The following is a 23684-nucleotide window of genomic DNA, read 5'->3' on the forward strand; positions in this document are numbered from 1 at the left end:
GTTGTAAACAGAAATTCATCAAAAGTGACACCTCAGAAAAGCTAAAATATTGAATTTTTGGAACTTTTGATAGAGCACGTTTTTAAATATTAATTAAAGTAAATGTATATTTTGTAAAGATTCTTTTTAATAAAAAAATAAAATTTTGAAGAAGAACACAAAATCTTCTGAAAAATAATATCACATAAACTCATATTATTTTCTAATATATAACTATTTTATATAAAAATCAAATTCAATGATCTTAAAAGCGAAGGATAAACCTCAAAATTTACGAATATAATGAGTGGGAATATAATGCTTATCTATCATAAAACCATATGAAATATCAATTTTTGCTTTACGCCTATTCCCACTCATTATATTCGTAAATTTTGAGGTTTATCCTTCGCTTTTAAGATCATTGAATTTGATTTTTATATAAAATAGTTATATATTAGAAAATAATATGAGTTTATGTGATATTATTTTTCAGAAGATTTCATTCTATATGCCTATGAAAAGTACTCTCAAAACTAACTTTTCCCTAATTATAATTAAATCTAGAATATTGTATTATGTTTAGTATTATTTCATTTTTCTCATTCAATTTAGAATTTACAAATGTCAAAAAATTGAGAGCTGTCACTTTTGATGAATTTCTGTTTATTACACGCAACGCGCCTGGAAGCCCCACTACCTTTTTTTTTTTTTTTATATTCATAAAGATTTTCCAAAAATATGATACCGCAAAATTAAAAAAGTGACGTCTTGAGTGGAGTCAAAGGTCGAAATTGCTAGCTAAATGTTTTTTTAGCGAAATTGCGTATTGTACGTTTTTTTCGCAAAACGAAACCCTTATTATAGATAATCCTTTAACTCCAATTTTTCTTGGAATATTTCTAAAAATTGAAAATTCCTAAGCAACACGCTCTTGAGTAGTAGAATGTGAATGAGAAAATATTTATGAATAATTTGTAATGACCATTCACTATAACTTCGTGAATTCATCTTATGAACCAAAATTTCTTATTTAAAACTGTTTGCGACGCTCTTTAATCGGATTACTCCAAACTTAATTTAAACCATTGTGCATGTGATATATGTTATTAAAGCTAGTTCAAAAATTTAAAAAAAATCAAGATTAAAATTGGTTAAGATTTTTGCATCATCATCATTAACAATCGAGAAAATCATATTGGTTTAAGCATAGCTTTTGTTCGAGACTAAGCCACACACCTTTCTGATAAGAAATCTTCTTTTCCTGGATAAAAGTAAACTCTAGGAAGGCCTGATTAAAAATTTATAATAATCTATCGAAATGGGCATTATTATCATTCATTAGTTACCTTAACAATCTATCAATAAAATTTGAATTAATTTTTCATTATAATTTTGTGCTAACTAGATCATAATGCAATCAATGCAATTTAGCTAATATTTTGGAAACATTAAAATATAATATAATCATTAATCATATAAAACAATTACAATATTTTTCAATGAAATCGAATTTGTTATAGACCAAAATAATACATTAATAGTATATTTTATTGACAAACAAACAAAAGATATTACTTATGTATTGCACCTTCAGATGCAACTTTCTTTCTACCTCCAGCTCTTTTCTTTGAAGCTGCTTGAAGGTTCTTCATATCATACAAGTTCTTGTTAAGGTAATAGAACTCAATTACCTCCTTTACAGACTTATCAGGCAGGAACGAAGCGATTTTAACGAAATCTTTAGGATGAGAACACCATTGTTCAAGAAAGATGTTCTTTTCTTCCTCAGACCATTTAACTCTTTGTTTATAAACATGATGCTCGGATACAGGATCATTAACAAGCCTTGCATCAGTATTAAATTTAAACACATCTTTTTCAGCAGGGTTAATAATCATCGGAGTATCATCAGCAACAAATTCCATGTATACTTTATCATCTGCGGTCTTTGTCATAGATTCTGGCATGTCTTCTGGCCATGGGAAAACTGGATTTTCTGCTATTGTATCAACAGCATCGCATTGAGTATTCCAAATTCCCCGCATTGTGTCATATTGCTCTGCAAGAGCTTCTTCTTTCTCTTTTTCAATCATTTTAGTATAAAATACAGACGTAAATAATAATGGTAATAAATCTTCATGTTCTCGTAAATCTTGAACTGCATAAGGCGCATGTGAAGAAAACATCATTCTTTGATTAGCATCAACGGATGCTTCTTTGGCTGCTAGTTTTGCATTATTCTTATTTTGTGCAATTACTGAATCAACTAAGTTCATATTTGCAATAAAACCTCCAACATCAACGACACCAAGAGAATCTGGTTGACTTTCGACATGAGAAACAACTCCTACAGTTTGTGGTGCTTGACGAAGTGTAGAAAGATCAATTTGGTATTCAATAATTTGTGAATCAATTTTGTTTTTTTCATCAAGTACTTGTCCTTTTGTTGGAAGTGATGGATATGGCGCTGCAGGTATTGAATTTTTCTTTGCTGGTGTAATTGCTTTCCAACTATGTTCTTTTCTGTAAGATTTATAATTGTCTTTGGGAGAACGATGAATTTGTTGGTAAGGTCTATTTAATGGAGGGGCAACTCGTTTTGGGCCATCAGAGTAATTAGAATTGCCCGGACGCATTAAATAAAAAAGAGTATGAAATTCTATAAAAGTGACGCTGTCACGATTCCGAAGTAATGAATTTTTGATATCCATTTTCACGGTGAAAACATATATGACTAGCATTTTGATTACTAACTTAATGGGAAAAAGAACAAAAGAACGAAAATAATAAAGAAATATTGAGAAATTGAATGATAAAAGATGTTTTGACTAAACGATCTTGTTTGCATTCAAGAATTAAATACATTCTCACCTTCTCATTTAAATCCAAGCACTTATTTTTTCCAAAAAAAATTCAAAAATCCAAAAATGATTTAAAATATTTTATACATGGCACGGCGGGCGCAAAAAGTGACAAAATAGAATACCTATGGTGGCAAGACAAAGGAAACATTTTTGTAAGGCAAACATTATATCAAATACCTTTACTTTGTAATAAGAAATATAATTATCACGAAATTACAAATAAATATTGTTTAATATAATTAATAGCAAAATTCTTTTTTATTATTTCCCTTAAGACCTTACTTATTAAGTATACGTATAACAAGCTTGTACTGCATGTATTAGTTAATAGAACAAAAGAAAATGAGCTCAAATGAAAAAAATTTTCATGCTATTTTGGAAATATGCATATTCGAAGTATGAGAGTTGTAAACACTGAGAATTTTAAGCTTTGGTTGATGATAGTCTTTAATTTTTCTTGAAGTAGTAAATTATTTGATATGAAAATTTAATGGCCAGCATAATCAATCGTGCGTTTCGTTTCTTGATTGAGAAACGATGATTATGTGCTAATGAATTATTGCGTCTGACAGGTTATGATTATGGATACCTGAAATTAAGCTTTTATGGGAAACATCACCGAGCGCCATTTGGCGCCCCTAATGCTGTTTCTATCGGTATGATTAAGGAGATTTCTTATGCACTTTCATCACTTGAACTTGAACGCTACAAGATATATGCCCCCCTCCCAATGGGAGGTGGGAGCAAAAATTGAAATGTTTACATTGATTTTTGAATACTTTACAGGCGCGGGCGCAAGTGATCGGGTCAAAAAAAATCATAAAAATATTCAAAAAGGCGATTTTAATAGATGTTTAAGAAGTAAATTTATTAATAACGATATTTCATAGTACAAAATGTGTTCAATCTCTTCGTAAATCATTCAAAAAAATCAAAAGAATTTCCAAAATTCAATTTTTTAGTAAAATTTATATCTTTTTCTATCGTCTCCTCCCCACCAGTGGGAGCCACCGGAGGCGCGGGCGGCGCCGCTGGCGCCAAAAAAGTAGCGCCCATCGTGCCATGTATAAAATATTTATATTTTAAGGATGCCCTCACCATGTCAGATTTTTTGTGCACGTAAAACTTTTGATATACTTAAATCTAGAATCGGGTATTCTGTCATATATATTAATTTTTTATAAGCTACTAACTCTAATAATATTTCTGAATAATAATTGTTTTTCACGATATTCAGATTTGATTTAAGGCCAAAATCGCACATAATCAAAATATCAATCCGTCACAATTTTTTAAATTCCAATGGTATTCTACCATATTGATTATACGGATACAAAATTAACATTCATGAAGTTATTAGATTAGGAAAATTGAATGAACCACATTCAATTTTTTTGATTTTCCTCTCAATTTTATAAAGGATATAACTCAAGAACATGTAACATCAGGAATTGTTCAAATATTTGAGTAGAGTCATTCCTTTTTGGATAAAAGTCTGACGGAACGATATTTTAAAAAAGATCTAATATGAAGAAATTAAAAAATCTAATTTTATCAAAATAAAGGTTTATTCAACAGTATGCAAACCACAAAAAATTTGCATGCAAGAGAAAATTCTGGCATCAATGCTAGTAAACAATAACTATTATTCCGACCTCTGGATTTTTTTGAAAAAACGCGACAGACTTACCATCATGTTTTTTTGCATATTTGAAATGTGTATATAGTATATAATATGAGTTTCATCCCGTTTTTTTTTCCGATGAGTTTTTAAAATTTGATCAATCAAATATATTAATTTTTCGCCAATGAAATACAATATTTTATAATTTAACATGAGTTTATTGGTATCAACTCGATTATTTTAGAAATATAAGTATGATTGCTTATTGATCTAACAATTCATGGAAAAATCTCTGGATTTTTGGTACACAGCTTTACGATATGGTACCTAAACTAGGTCGAACAACATATTTAACAAAAGACATTGCTGTGTCCCATATCTTGCTTTGTTTGGAAATTGTAAACGGCAATCCAAAAAAGTGCTGTGTATTCTAGTGTAAGTAGAGAAAATTTCATAATTATTGTGAAATAATAATATTTACTTGCAACTCAAGTTTATTTTAGTAGAAATAAGGGGAAATATTATTCTATTTTTAAATTTTTACACTTTTGAATACTCTTCAGAATTTCTTTGAAAATTTAAAACTCATTCAACTCGACATAGAAAGCGATCTAGAGCCCCAAAGTTTTACTACAATAATAATCATATATTTCAAGTATTTTTATGGAATGTAAGGGCATCCTTAATGTCAAAATCATTAAATCGCAAAAATTTTGAATAATAAGATGCACTGTAATTTAAATATGCTAACTAATTGTTATCAATTTTTTTTGTTTTATTACAGAAAATCTAATTTTTGATTTATTTTTTAGTCTAAAATAGTAGTTACAGCTTTCTTGCTTCCACGTTTGCTAATATTATAAAGTGCAAACTATATACTCAGTGCATTTAGCATCCATAGATCTCATCCAAGAGTAAATTTTAGACGAAAAGCATTAGAACCAGATGGAAATACAAAAACTACTATTACCAATAGGGAATGCATTCAGTCAAATATGAGAGAAGCTTTGAAGATAAAGATATGTACTAAAATTTCTAAACGGATATAAAATCTACTTGAAATGAGTGTCGAAGTAAGTGAAGATAAAATGGTAAAGTTATTTTTAAAGAAAATTAAAGCAACAAAAAAGAGATTTATGGATGCTATCATACGATGCAATGCTCTTGAAGATCAATCTCAAGTCGAAATGCTTCGCTCGGCCGTAAATGCAATTTCAAATACAATTGCTGCTCTCACTCAAAAAACAGCTAGTTTATCTGACCTGAAAAGATATCATATCAAAGTAGATCTCGTAGATGATCCAGAAACATATCCTGCAGAAGTAAAGCTCGAATTACGACAGAAAGAAAGATCACACCCATTACCACTAAATCATAAAATAGTAGTTAAGCCTCCAATGGGAGACAGCGTTTCAACTAAAATCGTTAAAGAGAGAAATGCAAAAATGAATTACACTCATAAGTTTGACTTTGGACCATGTGTCGAAAGTACAGTTAGAATGGTTACTGGAGGAGATATGGAATTTGATATCATGAGAATCTCCAGTGTGATGGGGCAGAAAAAGACTCAACTAATAGCTCTTGCTACTGCTCCATTGAATCAGCTTAGTTTTTCATCATCATTAACAATACCTTTACATTTTGTTAATATTGACGGATCAAAAACACAGTATATCTTCGAAGCAATGTTTACAGTCGATAGACCATTAGTGCCTTTAGAAGAATTGAGAATAGACGAAAATATAGATGTTATTCCTGAATAAAATTTTTATCATGCTGTTTTTATTATAAATAACTACTATACACTTCCTAAAAATACTAGAATAATACACCCAATAGCATATAATTTTATGAAAATATTGAAAATGAATTCTTATCATTTTTAACATCTCTCATTGACTGAAACTTATAAGGCTCAGAGAATACAAATATATCACATTAGTATTTTCTTGATTAGGTTATTATGAGCTTTTCAATTCCTACTTTCATGGCAAATAGCTATAAATAACTATGAACTATGCATAGTATGTTGGAGTGTTGATTTTTTAGCACCTGTTGGCATTAAATTATTCGAGTAATAGTGCTACATATGATACGTTTTGATTTGCACCAAAATTTTGCAAAAAGTGACAATAACAGAAATGGAAACTCGAGTTACAACAGCTTCAATCAATGCATACATTTTGAAAACAGGTAGCGAGAAATGCGTATCAGTTTCAAGGAACACTTTGATCGAAATGCTCGAGACATATAACGATATTTACTTCGATTTAGATGAAGAATTGTTTGTCAATGATCCAAATCCTGATAATCCCCAACCAGTCATTGACGTTCTACTTCTAGTTAAATCCCCGTACACTCCACATATCGATTTCTTCAAAGTCGGTGCACGTTATTTAAGAATTTTATCGCGCAAACCAGCCAACTATCAATATTTCGATGCATCATGTCATAGGCTTATGAAATTACTTTTGTCAATACATGACAATGCTCTTAGTATTGAAGCCTGCCATATACTTTTGAGAATTTTATCTCATTTGCCTTATATTCGCACAGTTCTTAAGGATCCTGAGGCATTTTTCCAATCTTTATACCAATGCTTACAGAGTAATGAAGATAATCTTGCTGTTGCTGCAGCAGCAGCTTTTCAATCTTTTGCTTATCACCAACCAGGAAAAACATACATTTGCAATAAAGGCGTTCACGTTAAAGCTCTTTCCCTCATGCTCGAAAGACCAATTACTTCTCCTTTATTCGAAAGACTTCTTGGATTTTTGAATAATATGTCCAGTGAAGCTGTTGTTGTTCGAAGCATTAGAGAGAGTGGAACAATTACCGATGTTATAGAAGCACTAACTCTTAAGCCAATTACAGATTTAACTGTTGATGCAGCTGGTGTTGTTCAGAACATCGCAAGAGAAGAAGAATCCAGGAAAAAACTTCTTGAAGGTGGTGTAATTGATGCTTTGCTCAATCTTACAGTATCTGATAACCTTCAGGCACAAGTCAGAGCTATTGGCGCGATCATCAACATTCTTGGTCCACAATGCGATGATATTAACACTCTCAAGCAAGCATTATCTCGTATGATAGCTTTATCTGCTCTTGGAAGAGCTTTGTAGATTTAAACTGTTTGATATTATATATTTATGTAATTATTCACAATAATATTTGTTTATTTATCCATAAATTCCTGCAGTTGAAGTATATTATCTGTCAAGCAGCATCAATACTTTGCCAAATGAAAATTGAATTATTAAATCATCCGAAAATACTAATGGTGTTTGGAAAAAATACAAGTTGTACGATTTATAGCATGCGTATATATCAAATGGATCCCATACTCAATTAATAAGAAAGATGCGTTCAATCTGAAAGAAGACAAGATTGATTAAATATTCACCAAATAAAAAGCTATGCCTAAATCAGCTATAATGAAAGAGAAAAAAGGAAAATTTTCAAAAGAATTTTTTCAGGAAAGAAATTTGGATAAAGAAAATGGGTTCCCACAACAAGGAAATGCTTTTCATATAAGAGAATACAAGAATTTTGCACAAGGTCAAAATTCAGTAACAATATAAAAGTGACAGTGATGGCGGAGGAGGATGCCGAATCTCCTCATGCCGTAAAAACTCCGAATGCATTCATTTTGTTTTCAAATGAGGTTCGGCGAGAAATTTCTTCGAAGCTGCCGTTTTCGCAGATTAGCGTTGAAATTTCAAACCGTTGGAAACAATTAGATGAAACATCAAAGCAACGATATAAAAACAGAGCAAAAGAATTACGAGAGAAAGAACTATCAAAAAATACAGAAGCGAAAATCAAATATAAAAAGAAAGAGGATCGAATTCAAGATAAAATAGTTAAAAATTTCCTTGACATAGATTCTTTTTCATCATTATTCGACCTTGCATCTAAAACGCCCGCTAAATCCAAAAAGAACAGGCCGACCGTTCCAAAATTTTTACATTTAAATCCAAAAAAGCCTCCAAAGAGGCAGCATCAACCACAGTAGATACTGTTTATATTATTGCGTTGTTATTATATTAATAGATATATTATAGAGATAACTTTCTCGATTTTTGTTTAAAATCGAACTGTTTTGTATATATTTTATAGAGCTGATTAAATACATACTGTGTGTATTAATTATTACTTTTTAACTTTTTATATTTTTAATGAATCCTTTGCCTTAGTATCTCAAATATATCAAAATGCATTTTGCTTCATGTACCAAGAATAGTACCACTATATCAATGCATTTCGATAACAAATCAATTTCAAGATATGTATATAAAGGGAAAAAGTAATGTATTGTATGATGATAGTATAATAGTCCATCAAAAATGCATGATAATGGCTGCTTGATTGCTCTTAGTAGTTATATCTCCATTCAAAATTTCTTTATAAAATCTCCAAAATTTGAATTTGTCACTTTTTTGTATTATAAAATCGATGACATATCAATTATCTAGTGCAGGTTATACAGGAAGTAGGCTTTGCCGCCCCGGCACGGCAAAGCTCGCAGAGATATTAAATGCACCCGCAGACATTATATACTATGCGTGTGGGTGGAAATTCAATGTATTCTACACATCGGCGCATCAATGGTTTGGATGCGGTGATAACGAATTCAACCAAATGGGATATACAAGCGGTGACACCGATAAAATTCATGTACTTGCTCATCTAAAAGACATAATTCCAACAATTTTCGTTTGCGGTGATAAATTTACAGCAATAGTTTCAGAAGACGGCCTTTTGTACACAATGGGCCACGATTATGGCCGCACACCAACAAAGAGAACACTCGAACATAAAATATCATTTATTGCAGCCGGACAACAATCATTAGTCGCGATTCCAGACGGCCCAGGCATCTACTTTTGCGAATCTGGTAAGTCAGAGATGAAATACGAATGTAAAAACATTACATTTGTCGATGCAGCTGCAGGAGAGACACAATTCCTTGCGTTATCGAACGACGGCCGCGTATTTTCATGGGGTAAAGGTAAACCATGCGGACAAGGCAGCAAATTCGTCAGCCAAATACCAAAGCCAGTGAACATCGAAGGAAACCCAACAATTGCCCGTGTTTTCGCATACAACAACACATCATTCTTACTTGATACGGATAACCATCTTTGGGCAGCCGGTAACAACAAAAACGGGCAAGCAGGTCTCGGTCCATCAATTAAAGTTACAAACACATTCTTACGAATTCCAGATTTCACCGACAACACTATTACATCTGTCTCCGTTGGTGATGCTATGTCATACGTTCTTACAGAACAAGGTGAAGTCTTTTCTACAGGTGATGGTGACGATTCACGTTTAATGCAAGACCACATTGATTCATCATCAGTTTTCAGTCCATGTGCTCTTCTTAAACGTAAGCGTGTTTGCTTTATTTCTGCTGGATGTTCACATGTTATTGTTGCATCCGGTATGCGAAGTATTTTACCACATCCTATCCTTGGGTTGAGTTCAGCCACATCTAGTTACCCTAAAACATTCACAAGCATTTCGAAAAACTTCGTTGTCGACATCAGTGACGCCTCATTCAATATTTTAGGGTACGAACGCGGTGACATTGTTGAATTTGACGGATGTGGCCAAGTTTGTATCGAAGGCTTGATATATACAAACGAAGTTGCACTTCGTAAATCTAACGGCGAAATCATCACCGCTAACGAGAAAGAATACTCAAGTTACCACGCTATTTTTAAACTTGTCTCACGAAAATCAGGCGGTCCATTTGTTGAAAAGTACGGTCGCTCAGACATCAAATACATCTTTGACCAGTCACATGAAAAATGCCTTTACCGTCACGGTTTTGTTTGTGGCGAGAAAGTCAGCCACGAATTACTTGGCGAAGGTATTGTTTATGGTGTTTTAGGGGGCAGTATCTGGTTTGGTTGGAAAGAAGATAACTGGGATGCATCACGCTCTGAATTAGTTGATCCTCTTCAGATCCATTCTCTTCTCAGTATCACCGAATCAAAACGAAAAATCGAACGTATGGAACTTTTTCCAGGTAAGATTGCGAACGTCGAAACAGAACCATGCGACTTGCTTAAGTCATACGGTATTTTGCGTGGTGACATCTGCTTCAACGGTGATAAGTTAGTTCGTGTTTTAGGCAGCTTTTTACACTTTGCAGTTGTTCAAACAGTTGTTGGTGGTAAACTTTCAACCGAATTACCATCTAATTTAATTCTTAAGCGTCGTAAATCGAATTCCCCCGTTTTAACCACGATCATTTCATTGAATGGTCAAGCCGTCGATGTTGATGTTTCATACCGTGAAGAAGACAATCTTTATCCTCTTGACCGCATTTTGAGTCATCGTGGTTTCGGTACCGTCATTGGCAAAGACATCAACAGCTCTGAATATTGGGTTTATATGGACGACATCTATGTTCTTAACGGTGGCTGTATTTTAGTTCCTCACACTAATCTTCAAGTTATTCGACGAATTGGAAGTTGCCAAACAAGTTCTGACATCTATTCATTTAGTTTCGAAACATTCTATGAAAGTAATCTTAATCCCGGTGATGTTTGCAGTATCGAAGGCGATAATTATTTAGTTTTAGGTGTTCAACCAGACGAACATCTTTACAAACTACTTGATTTAACACGCAAAGTAACTATTTGTCGATCAGTTCATGATTCAGATGATTGGGACGTTATCTACCGCTCCGGTTTCGACTACAAGCGTACCGACAAAACACTTCGTAACTTGGAGTGCCAGTTTTCGGTTTGTTTGGAATCATTCGAAGGTCGTCGTATGAAACCCGGTGATTTAGTTTGTACTCCCGAAGGTAGTGCGGTTGTTGTTGGAATGCTTGTTGACGATGTTTGGTTCAAACACGACGAAGATTGTGGTTCAGTTTGTTTCCCTCCTCAATCTATTTTTGGCAGTAGTATCAAAGTCATCAAACGACTTGGAACAGATTTACTTTAATTTTATCTTTTGTATTTTATCATTTATCTTTGATATATTTGTTTTTATATTGTTTTTAATTAAAATTATATAAATTTCATAATTTTTCACTTTCTTTCACCATACAATTCTTTCAAATTTAGAATCTTTGAAATATATAATTCCCATGAATATTGAATAAAGGGTTATATGAGTTCGATGTTGACTTACCAATGCATTTACTGATATTAACTATTTTGTGACATAAATTACAATTTCAAGTAGATTAGATAAAAAATATCAACACACAAATGGATAATCTTAAATACAATGATAATGTTTATTTAGAAACAAGGGAAACAAGAAAAATTAAGAAATTAAATTTATTATTTTGTTTATAGTTAACTTTGATTTCTTCTTCTATTGATTTTATTATGTTTTTTTCTGGAAATTCAAGTTCTAGTTCTGCAAAACATAAACCTGTTGACAAATGATGATTTTCTGGATATTTTGAATCTACTCTCTCTGTTATTGTAACAGATTGATATATCCCAAGATCTGTAATGTCAAAGTAACATCCTTTAACTTCAATTCGATTGGAATCTGCATAGAAATAATGAGTTTTGATGTTATTTTTATAAAAACTGCAATTAATGATATAGAGATTCTTACCACTCCAAATAAGTCTATAGCATTCATTTTCGAAGTAATTACAAAAAAGAATTTTAAATTCAAGTGATGATCCTAAATGCCATGCTTCAGAGCCACCTGTATTTTTAGATGTGTTGTTTGAAAATGTTGAAAATGTTACGTTTGAGTTAGATCTAAAAGAAATAGAGTAGAAATTATTGTAACTCAGTTTTGAATATGAAATATTGATTGATTTAATATTTGTTTCTCCATAGAACAAATAAATATTTTTAAATCCTTCTTTGTTTTCGTCACCGCTTGAAGTAATTGTTGAATCAAGGACATAATTCTTAAATGGAGATGTAGATGAAACTGTAACATAACAATATACACCATCTTTTGGTGTTCTGGAGCCAAAACTGCAGATTCGGTCTTGAATACACTCACCTTTACTAGAACTTACGTATAAAGAGCCACCATTGGCGCTCTTATGTTCGCATTTGTCAAATGAGCTTGTATCAATGAGAAATTTAAGATTGTTGTTTGTTGTGCCTGTGATACGAACTGCACCTGTAGAATTAAGGTAAATAAACAGACAAAGAGAGATGTAATAGCTTTTGTCAACATTGGGACTGGGAGGTTCGTTTTTGTTTCTGTATGTTTCGTATTCGATTGAAGAGTTGAAGAAGTCTTCCCACTCCTCGTGAGAAATAGAAGGAAATATATTGGACTGAAGAATGTACTAAGTGCAAAATTCATCATTTCAATCATTCTTCTCATTGGTCTAGAAATGAAATGGCTGACATTCGAATGAAAAATTTCGCATTTTTTTAATGAAAATTTTGTAAAGTGTCATTTTTTAATTTCATAAAGTTCAAAGAAGTAATATAAGATTTAAAAGTCAACCCCATTTCACAAACACACCAACACATAAAAATGCGAAACAGAAGCAAAACAGACCAACAGACCAACAAAAAGAGCACTTGAACATAAAATACCATTTTTCGCAACTGGATAACAATCATTAGTCTGAATTCCAGACGTCTCAGACATCTAATTTTGTGAATACAATAAGTTACATATGAAATATGAATGCAAAAACATTACATTTCTCGATTCAGTAGTAAAAGAGACACAATTCCTTGCATTTTCAAATGAATGATGCATGTTTTCATGGGGTAAAGGTAAACCATGCGGACAAGGAAGCAAATTCGTCAGCCAAATACCAAAGCCAGTGAACATCGAAGGAAACCCAACAATTGCCCGTGTTTTCGCATACAACAACACATCATTCTTACTTGATACGGATAACCATCTTTGGGCAGCCGGTAACACCAAAAACGGGCAAGCAGGTCTCGGTCCATCAATTAAAGTTACAAACACATTCTTACGAATTCCAGATTTCACCGACAACACTATTACATCTGTCTCCGTTGGTGATGCCATGTCATACGTTCTTACAGAACAAGGTGAAGTCTTTTCTACAGGTGATGGTGACGATTCACGTTTAATGCAAGACCACATTGATTCATCATCAGTTTTCAGTCCATGTGCTCTTCTTAAACGTAAGCGTGTTTGCTTTATTTCCGCTGGATGTTCACATGTTATTGTTGCATCCGGTATGCGAAGTATTTTACCACATCCTATCCTTGGGTTGAGTTCAGCCACATCTAGTTACCCTAAAACATTCACAAGCATTTCGAAAAACTTCGTTGTCGACATCAGTGACGCCTCATTCAATATTTTAGGGTACGAACGCGGTGACATTGTTGAATTTGACGGATGTGGCCAAGTTTGTATCGAAGGCTTGATATATACAAACGAAGTTGCACTTCGTAAATCTAACGGCGAAATCATCACCGCTAACGAGAAAGAATACTCAAGTTACCACGCTATTTTTAAACTTGTCTCACGAAAATCAGGCGGTCCATTTGTTGAAAAGTACGGTCGCTCAGACATCAAATACATCTTTGACCAGTCACATGAAAAATGCCTTTACCGTCACGGTTTTAATTTAGAATCCTTGAAATATAGAATTCAACATGAAGTTTGAAAAAGGATCATATGTGTGTGATGTAGACTTACCAATGCGCTTACTGAATGAAAATAAGAAATGATTAATAAATTGAGATAAAAATATCAACACACATTTGGACCTTTTTAAATTAATTAAAAATGTTTATTTAGAAACAAGAGAAACAAGAAAAGCTAATAAATTAAATTTATTATTTTGTTTATAGTTAACTTTGATTTCTTCTTCTATTGATTTTATTATGTTTTTTTCTGGAAATTCAAGTTTGAGTTCTGCAAAACATAAACCTGTTGACAAATGATGATTTTCTGGATATTTTGAATCTACTCTCTCTGTTATTGTGACAGATTTATATTTACCAGGATCTGTAATGTCAAAGTAGCATCCTTTAACTTCAATTCGATTGGAATCTGCATAGAAATAATTATTTTTGATGTTATTTTTATAAAAGCTGCAATTAATGATATAGAGATTCTTATAACTGTAAATAAGTCTATAGCATTCATTTTCGAAGTAATTACAAAAAAGAATTTTAAATTCAAGTGATGATCCTAAATGCCATGCTTCAGAGCCACCTGTATTTTTATATGTGTTGTTTGAAAAGGTTGAAAATGTTACGTTTGAGTTAGAACTAAAAGAAATAGAGTAGAAATTATTGTAACTCAGTTTTGAATATGAAATATTGATTGACCTAATATTTGTTTCTCCATTAATCAAATACATATTACGGTTTGCTTCTTTGTTTTCGTATCCACTTGAAGTAATTGTTGAATCAAGGACATAATTCTTAAATGGAGATGTATCTGAAACTCTAACATAACAATATACACCTTCTTTTGGTGTTCTAGAGCCAAAACTGCAGATTCGGTCTTGAATACACTCACCTTTATTAGAACTTACGTATAAAGAGCCACCATTGGCGTTCTTGTGTTCACATTTGTCAAATGAGCTTGTTTCAATGAGGAATTTAAGATTGTTTCTTGTCGTGTCTGTGATACGAACTGCACCTGTCTCATCAAGGGAAATAAAGAGACAAAGAGAGATGTAATAACTCTTATATGCATTAATACTGATATTTTGGGTTTTATTTCTGTATAGTTCGTATTCGATTGTGGTGTTGAAGAAGTCTTCCCACTCCTCGTGAGAAATAGAAGGAAATATATTGGACTGAAGAATGTACTAAGTGCAAAATTCACCATTTCAATCATTCTTCGCTTTGATCTAGAAACTAAATGGCAAAATTTCGAAGGAAAGAAAAATTTCGCATTTTTTTATGAAAATTTTGTAAAGTGTCATTTTTTTTATCAATTTATCAAGCTCAAACAAGTAATATAAACATAACATCTAACAGTCAATTCCATTACACGATGCATATATGAAACAGAAGCAAAACACACGAACAAACAAAGAGAGCACTTGATCATAAAATATCATTTTTCGCATCTAGATAACAGCTATTAGTCTGGATATCAGTAGTAAAAGAGACACATTTCCTTGCATTTTCAAATGGATGATGCGCTGGTTGTTGTATTGTTATTTGTTGCCGGCGGCCCAAGAAGAAAAAAATAAATAAAAAAAAAGTTTATTATTCAATAAAATTAGAAACAGAAGAAGCAAGAAAAATCCAACTATTTTGCTTATTTTTAACATAGTTTTCATCTTCTATTGTAATTATTTTTCTTTCTGGAAATTCAAGTTAGAGTTCTGCAAAACATAAACCTGATGACAAATGATGATTTTGTGGATATTTTGAATCTACTTTCTCTTCTATTGTAACAGATTGATATATCCCAAGATCTGTAATGTCAAAAGAGCATCCTTTAACTTCAATTCGATTGGCCTGAGCATAGAAATAATGATCACTTATGCTATTTTTATAAAAACTGCAATTATTGATATAGAGATCAATGTCACTAAAAATAAACCTATAGCATTGATTTTCCAAGTAATTACAAAAAAGAATTTTAAATCCACCTGATGCTCCTTGATGACATGCTTCGGAACCACCATTATTTTTAGATGTGTTGTTTAAAAATGTTGAATATCTTACGTTTGAGCTAGAACTAGAATAAATTTGGTATAAATTTCTTAAAACTAGTCGTGAATATGAAACATTGATTGATCTCATATTTGTTTTTCCATTTATCAAATAAATATTCATATTTCCTTCTTTGTTTTCGTCCCCAATTGAAGTAATTGTTGAATCAAGGATATAATTCTTAAATGGAGATGTATCTGAAACTCTAACATAACAATATACACCTTCTTTTGGTGTTCTAGAGCCAAAACTGCAGATTCGGTCTTGAATACACTCACCTTTATTAGAACTTACGTACAAAGAGCCACCTTGGTTACTTTGATGTTTGCATTTGTCAAATGAGCTTGTCTCAATGAGGAATTTAAGATTGTTGCCTGTATTGTCTGTGATACGAACTGCTCTGGTAGTATTAAGGCAAATAAAGAGACAAAGAGAGATGTAATAGCTTTTGTTAACAATAACATCGATCTTTTGGGTTTTGTTTCTGTATGGATCGTAATTGATTGAAGGACCGAAGAAATCTTCCCACTCCTCATGAGAAATAGAGAGAAATATATAGGACTGATGAATTTATTAAGTGTAAAATTCGTTATTTCAATCATTCTGCGCCTTGATATATAAACAGAATAGCAGTATTTCGAAAGAACGAAAAATCTTATATGAAAATTTTGTAAAGAATCTTTTCCGAAATGTATTTTTTTTCTGAGAAAATCTTTTCTGTTGCATGAGGAGATGAAATAATAATATTTAAATAACCCCTTAAAATTTCTGAATGTTATTCAAAAGTAGAAATTTTTGATCAGAAAAAATTACGTTATCTTTACACCGCTAAAATCTTTAACTATAAGTAGATATTATTATTTCCTAATAACTATGAATTTTTCACTTTTTCCTGCTTGTCAAGTTTCGATCGGAATCATACAATAAATTCTATGAGTTTCTCTCAAATTGGCGTTAAATTTAGCGCCTGCACTTTTTTAGACATTAAAATTTACATTTATTCCTGAATTAACAAATGAATAGGATATATGTGATAAAGGTTCTTTATCAATGCAAAATTATGCATAGTCAGCATTTTCAGTCTAAAGAGACTGGATCACAATTTCAATTTTCCGCATATATCAGCTGATTAAGAGTAAAACAAGTGAGGGTACCTTGCGTGAACAAGGGCATCTTAAACTAAGAAATCTTGGTGCATTATTTCATCACTCGATACCTCTTTGGATCCTTTGACTTTGAAGAAAATAATGGTTACGATGATAATGACTAGAATAGCACCTCCAATTGATGCACTAATAATGATCCACGTCTTTGTTGAAAGCCCATTCTTACCTGAGCCAGACTTAGAATCATCTTTATTAACTGTAAAACTTGATGATTCATTTTGTTCTGTTTTTGGTACATTTGTGTTATCTGATGGTGACTCCATATCTGAAAATTGTTCTGTTTCTGTCTTTGTCTTTTCTGGTTCTGCTGGCGTTGGAGATGGTGTCTTTGGTGTTGGTGTTGGAGTTTGATGAGTTGGAGTTGGTGTCTTTGGTGTTGCAGATGGAGATGGTGTTTTAGGTGTTGCAGATTGAGTTGGTGTCTTTGGTGTTGCAGATGGAGATGGTGTTTTAGGTGTTGCAGATTGAGTTGGTGTCTTTGGTGTTGCAGATTGAGTTGGTGTTTTAGGTGTTGCAGATGGAGTTGGGATTTTATATGGATCTTGGAGTTGAACTGTATCGGGATCGAAAGGATCAGCAACAAAATTCATTTCTTGGAGTTTGACTGTTCTGCAGAATATTTCAGGATGAACACAGTATGCTGTTCTTTCATAGGGACCATTAGATGATGAAATGTTATAAGTAAATGATGCACCAACATTATTCTTGTCACATGTTATTGTTGTTGTTTTCCCATATGTGAAAACTTGTAATGTGTAACTGTCGTACTTATTGCAAGTATATGGCGCACATGTATCGTATACGTTGCTAGATTGAGGAGCTCCTGGCAAAATTGCTAGGCCTCTATCACAGATTTTAGTAGGAAATGTTACATTTATATAGTCATAAAAATACATATAGAGTGAAATAAGTGCCTTTGATGGATTATAAAACTCATAACGTGCAGGTCCACAGTATAATTCCTTAGTAATATCAGTGCTCGGACATGATATAAAATTATCATTCGTAAGATAATTCGCAAGCCCAAAATTTCAAATTTTAATTTTTTGAAAAAAGAGGCCACCCGTATGTACGTTTATTTGAGAGGAGGAGGATTATATTTTTGAAAGGGTGAAACATTATGAATATGTTAATTATATAATAATATGTATTATTATAAAAAAGAAAAAATAATGCACATTAAAATTTTTCTTTCTTGATTTTTTACAAAATCTACTTAGAATTATGCAAAATATGACTAAATAATTATAAATTTCAAGTTAAATTTTAATTTTGATAAATAATTTAAATTTCAAAATATCAAGTTCAGTTCGACTATGTATGTAGTAATTCCTCAATAAAGTGCCAAAACCCTATTAAAATATATGAACATTTTCAACATTTTAATGTTTTTATTTAAAAATTTGTTGGAATATGAGCTTCAAACAATTATTATGTAAATAAAAATAATTAAATATATGTATTTATTCGTATTACAACCGTAGTAAGTCGATTCTTCCTTTCTTCTACTGAGGTTTGAATTTGATTTCGAATTGTAAAGAGATTCAAAGGGAAAATACTAGCGGATAAAAACTACCTCCATGAAAGGGTCATAATGGAGTCAAGTTGTATTTTTTGATATTTTTTGCTTTTCGAGCCTAAATAGGTAGCCAAGATAATGCCTAAAAATAAGGTTCTAAATTCTGAAGTTTACATGATCCTCTCGTGTGCACCCTTAACTCTGAATTACTTAGAAAATCATCTTTTGTGCATGAAAATTGTCCATATTCCCATAAAACTGTTTGTCCCACAGATTTACACATTAGATTATCATTAAGTTCACCAGTGAGGAAGCCAGTTTCCAATTTAATACGGATATTTTGCCAAGATGATTCGGAAATCTTTCTTTTTTGGTGTTTTATTGAAGATAGATTTATTTTTGGTACAAGCCAGTCTTCGTTTTCATTATGTGTGCATTTAAATTCCTGGGTTTTAGCTAAAACAAACAACAGGAACATCCCAAAAATTTTGAAAACAAATGTTTATACAAAATTTTGAAAGGGACACTTCAATACCCTACCGGAATTATAAATTAGATATAAAATAGATTCTATTATAATGCACAACCAATGGGTACGAAATACATCTGGAAAAAGAATTTATACATGTAACGTCTCTGGAAATCAGTTGGTCCAAATTTTCTATCGGGATTCGAAAGTATGTAAAAATAACATAGGGGTTACCCAAGCACGCATCTATCAATCACAAAATAAACATAACCTACCTGAAAAAAAAAAGATCATCATATGAATTGAATGACATTGCTTTGCAATCCGTATGGCCTGTTAAATAAAAAACTCCCTTTTGGACTCGCACTAAAATCATAATAATTTTTATCAAATTGTAACGATTAAAATGAGCGTAATGTAAACTCATGATTGGCATATAATTGATGTTTTTATGCCTATATATTAAAATTCATCAACTAAAAATTGGAAACTGAAAAGTCCCCTCATTTTTGCCTGACATTCTATTGTATTTTTAATTCATCATATGATAGTGTTATGTAATCTTTAATCAGATGATAGTTTCCCACCTGAAGTTTGACATGGTAAATTCGAAATTACATTATTACAAATGGGAATGTGAGATTTGATAGAATTGACGGTTCCTATTGGGAAATGAATATATCATATATTACAAATTCATGAAAAATAAACATGAAACATGCTTTTTATTTTCTAAATAATTTGAAATTATACAAAACAAATAATATAATAAATAATATAATAACACATAAACTGGATTCAAAACTACTGTATTCTTCTGATTCGAATGAAGATCTCTCATTAAAGAAACATGATGCATTAACAAAAGAAATGTTTTTCATTGTTTTTTCGTAACAAACATTGATGTTTCCATTGATATTTTTATGAACAATTTGAAGTGTAATAGGTTGATGTTTATCCAACCCAATGAAAAAGAACAGTGGAATTGATGATTTGAAATAAAAATCATCAATAACTTTTCCATTGCATTTAAGAAAAACTGAAAGTTCTGTTAAATCGTAATCTGTTGAAGAGATTTCACCAAACAAATCATATTTGTCGTTTCGTTTGATAACAGTGAAGTTGATGTTATCATGATTTTCTCGTTGTAATAGAACTATCTGTGATTTTGGTGTAACAACTTCTGATTCACTATTTTCAAAAGTGATTTCATAGTTTTGTTGTGATTTCAAGTTAGAAAAAGTGAATTTTCCTGTGTTGTCTGTTTGACTTTCATATGTTCTATTCACAAAAACTTTTCTACCAATGACAGGTTTTCTATTTGATTCAAAGACAAAACCTGCGATAGAAAAGCGATTCTTACATGCTTCAAATGCGAATGTCACATCATTTTCGAAAAGTGAAAAAGATTTGATGTTTGGATTGAAATCAAACTCTTTCATTATAGGTTTGACGAAATAGTCTCCTTCTGTCAGGTTTGAAAAGATAACTGTATTGTTACTGATCTTCTTGTTTTGATGGAAACCTTTTGAATTAGAGATAGAAACAATTCCATCATTGACAATAGAAGGAAATGACAATTTAATGTTGAATAATCGATATCCATCAAAATCAAATGTATTTTTACGTGGAACAAACTTAAATCGTCGTTTCTCCGCTTTCAAGATGATTTTAGACAATGTTGGAAGTCTCGAAAAATGATATCGACCATTTTTGTCTGTAAGATTCCATGAAAGAACTTTATCATCTGAAATGACACTGACATTTACATTCTTGATTGCTGGAATGATTTTACCATCAATTTCGTTGTTTCTATAAACGTCGAAAGAAATGATTTCGTCACAATGAGATGGGAAAGGAACATAAAGTTTAGGATGATCAACAACAAATGGTTTTTGAACAATGCATTCCACTTTTACTGATTGATCTGATCTTTGTATAAATTTATATGGATATTTAAGCTGTTTGTTGTTAACTTTGATGATTGTTTGATGGATCATTAAATCACCTTTAACTTCAACTTTACGGACAGCTTCAGTAACCTTTAGATTGTATTTATAATATTCACTTATATTATTTATAAATATTTTATTAGGAAACTTTGGTTTTTCGAAATTGAAACAATCAGCAGAAAGAATTTCCTTGTAAATAACTTTAACTAAATTATTGCCTTGTTTAAGTTGTTGTACAACATCTGGACTAGCAAGAATAGAGACTTCATGATCTGAATTAATGTTAAACACATAATGAGCAAAATGAGCAACAACGCCAACATCGATTTCATCACTTGTAACATTAACAAAAAATATTGATTGGTTATAAACAACTGAATTTGGATGAATTAAATGAATTTCGTATTCACCAAATTCTACATCTTCAAATGAGAAACGACCTTTTTCATTGCATTGACATTTATAAATTTTCTTTCCTATAAGTGAAATAGACATGTTAGAAATTCGTAATGAAACTAAAACAGATCCAAAAACTTTTGATGAAATTTGACTGAAATATAATTCACATGGTGCTTTGAAGATCGCTGTATCATTCTTCATGTTGCATTTAGTTGATAAACTAATCATTGATAATTCTTTTAATGGTGCTGAAAATGAAATACTTCCATTGTGTGTTTCAATGTTCAAATGTTGTTTGGAACTAAAAGAAACGTTGTATTCAAGACATGATGATTTAACATGTACTGGACCATGTGTAGCTCTGAAGATGATGTCTCGACGTGGAAAATAAGTAATAGATGTCAATGTTTGAATCTCAAATTCCCAAAGATAGTATTCGGCTGCAAATGTCGCATTGTTTATAGGCATAACATTGTAAAAAGTGAATTTACCATTTGAATCAGAAAAAACTGAAATGTTTCGTTCAACAAATGTGATTAAAGCACCATTACATGGTTTTCCTGGCTTGAATGAGATAGTTCCACGAACAGTTGTCCCGATGTAATGCAATTTGATCAGTTCTGTTAAAGCAATTTCACCAACAGTGATGTTGACTTTTGTAATGTTGAATTGATCACTTTTACATGATATTTCGTAATTTCCCTTTCGTAATTTTCGAAGAATGAAGTTACCTGACTCGTCTGTAATGATTTCTCTTGAATAATTTTTGGATTCAACTGACAACTTCAGAGGAAAAATAGAAATATTAGGAGGAACTATGACAATGCCATGTGGATCCCACGTATCAATAATCAATTTGATGTCGTTTAATGGTTTTTCGGTTAGATTAATTTTTGTTTCGTTAAACTTGACGTTTAATATGTTAAATCTGTATAAATCGGGTATGACATTATCAATAGAAAACGAGCCTGCTATTATATCAACAATAAATCGAGTTTGAGTACTATATCGATAAATTTCGAGTTTCAAAGGTACCGAAATGGGCATATTAACATTATCAGATGAGACAAGCACAGATCCTTTAATTCCGAGGCCTGTAACTAAAAAATTGATTGATGAATTTTCCAAACTTGAAATGATTTTTGATTTTTCTGCGAAATATATTCCATCTGAGGATAAAATGGAAATATTTACTCTATTTGGAAGTATAGCATCTGAAATCCAATAACCTGAAGGCTGCACTTCAACTTGGTCAATCAAAGAATTGTCAACTGTTAAAATTAGAATGGATAAATTAGAGAAAAATGACTTACGATCTCCTGTAAACGTAAAATTGAAGTTAACGAAACCATCAATGTACGATGCCTCTGATGATATACACGAAAAAACAAAAAACAAAATCATTTTGGGATGTAAACATTACAAAAATAGTCAAAATATAATTTAAAAATATTTCGAATTAGTTATCTAGACAATATTTCTAATTTTTTTTATAATTTCGTAAAAAACAATTTAAGACAAAAAAAGTGGTACTTGAGTATATTGTCTGCGTTTTATCTGATCATTGAGCAACAAAATATACTCAACTGTATAATGAAGGTCCGAGCTAGGGACCAAGTTTCAAATTGATGGTTGCGTATAAATAGTAAATAATTGTAGCATAGCATATTTCCTAAACCTTTGCTATTTAAATTTTACGGGTGTGCAGATTTTATTGGACATTAACAATTTTGTAAGGTCAAAGACTTTTTTTTAATCATAGACTTTCCTCAGACTATAGATTGATTCCAGGAATCGATAGTCTGAAGAATGTCTATTTTCGAAATAAGTTGAACGATGATTATCTCCAAATTGTGTGTGTTTATACGGCTATTAACATTAAATTAATAATGCTAATGTTTATTCTTAAATAATGAAGGCATTATTATATCGTGTTTCAATATAAAATCGCACAACACTAAAAAGAATTATTTGATATTCCTAGCACCATTTTTAGCTAAGAATTTGACAATTTCTGTTGAATTCATTTCGAGTGCAATGCTAAGAGGGCATTCATTAATATTGAAAGAGTTTGATAAAGCAGTG

General features: G+C 31.6%; 8 protein-coding genes across 8 annotated transcripts, besides 6 other annotated features; 5 read left to right on the forward strand and 3 right to left on the reverse strand.

Moving 5' to 3' along the window:
- Positions 1-37: part of a mobile genetic element that runs on past the window's edge.
- Positions 1-37: part of a terminal%2Cinverted (terminal inverted repeat of Banshee-A3 transposon ID:TVAGG3_0219070) that runs on past the window's edge.
- A 577-nt stretch (positions 38-614) lies between these two features.
- Positions 615-651: a mobile genetic element.
- Positions 615-651: a terminal%2Cinverted (terminal inverted repeat of Banshee-A3 transposon ID:TVAGG3_0219080).
- Positions 652-1489: 838 nt separating this feature from the next.
- TVAGG3_0219090 (glycolytic process regulation protein) lies at positions 1490-2863 on the reverse strand (the record flags this gene model as incomplete). The annotated part of the gene is made up of 1 exon (XM_001326151.1): positions 1554-2618. One exon carries the CDS (start codon positions 2616-2618, stop codon positions 1554-1556), a length of 1065 nt encoding a protein of 354 aa, XP_001326186.1.
- Positions 2864-3933: 1070 nt separating this feature from the next.
- Positions 3934-5152: a mobile genetic element.
- A 373-nt stretch (positions 5153-5525) lies between these two features.
- TVAGG3_0219110 (uncharacterized protein) lies at positions 5526-6451 on the forward strand (the record flags this gene model as incomplete). Its single annotated transcript, XM_001326152.1, has 1 exon — positions 5532-6233. One exon carries the CDS (start codon positions 5532-5534, stop codon positions 6231-6233), a length of 702 nt encoding a protein of 233 aa, XP_001326187.1.
- A 130-nt stretch (positions 6452-6581) lies between these two features.
- Positions 6582-7798, forward strand: TVAGG3_0219120 (armadillo/beta-catenin-like repeat protein family; the record flags this gene model as incomplete). The annotated part of the gene is made up of 1 exon (XM_001326153.2): positions 6612-7592. One exon carries the CDS (start codon positions 6612-6614, stop codon positions 7590-7592), a length of 981 nt encoding a protein of 326 aa, XP_001326188.1.
- Positions 7799-8062: 264 nt separating this feature from the next.
- TVAGG3_0219130 (HMG-box family) lies at positions 8063-8595 on the forward strand (the record flags this gene model as incomplete). Its single annotated transcript, XM_001326154.1, has 1 exon — positions 8063-8485. The coding sequence occupies one exon, from the start codon at positions 8063-8065 to the stop codon at positions 8483-8485; it is 423 nt and encodes a 140-aa protein (XP_001326189.1).
- A 57-nt stretch (positions 8596-8652) lies between these two features.
- Positions 8653-11436, forward strand: TVAGG3_0219140 (guanyl-nucleotide exchange factor protein; the record flags this gene model as incomplete). Its single annotated transcript, XM_001326155.1, has 1 exon — positions 8926-11436. The coding sequence occupies one exon, from the start codon at positions 8926-8928 to the stop codon at positions 11434-11436; it is 2511 nt and encodes an 836-aa protein (XP_001326190.1).
- A 270-nt stretch (positions 11437-11706) lies between these two features.
- TVAGG3_0219150 (guanyl-nucleotide exchange factor protein) lies at positions 11707-16737 on the forward strand (the record flags this gene model as incomplete). The annotated part of the gene is made up of 1 exon (XM_001326156.1): positions 13190-14077. The coding sequence occupies one exon, from the start codon at positions 13190-13192 to the stop codon at positions 14075-14077; it is 888 nt and encodes a 295-aa protein (XP_001326191.1).
- A 531-nt stretch (positions 16738-17268) lies between these two features.
- TVAGG3_0219160 (regulation of choline O-acetyltransferase protein) lies at positions 17269-18156 on the reverse strand (the record flags this gene model as incomplete). Its single annotated transcript, XM_001326157.1, has 1 exon — positions 17269-18156. The coding sequence occupies one exon, from the start codon at positions 18154-18156 to the stop codon at positions 17269-17271; it is 888 nt and encodes a 295-aa protein (XP_001326192.1).
- Positions 18157-18320: 164 nt separating this feature from the next.
- Positions 18321-18973: a mobile genetic element.
- Positions 18974-19973: 1000 nt separating this feature from the next.
- On the reverse strand, positions 19974-23003 carry TVAGG3_0219180 (carbohydrate binding; the record flags this gene model as incomplete). The annotated part of the gene is made up of 1 exon (XM_001326158.1): positions 19974-23003. One exon carries the CDS (start codon positions 23001-23003, stop codon positions 19974-19976), a length of 3030 nt encoding a protein of 1009 aa, XP_001326193.1.
- Between the last annotated feature and the right edge of the window lie 681 nt (positions 23004-23684).

Source organism: Trichomonas vaginalis, chromosome IV, assembly GCF_026262505.1.
Source record: "Trichomonas vaginalis G3 chromosome IV, whole genome shotgun sequence".
NCBI classification, from domain to species: Eukaryota; Parabasalia; order Trichomonadida; family Trichomonadidae; genus Trichomonas; species Trichomonas vaginalis.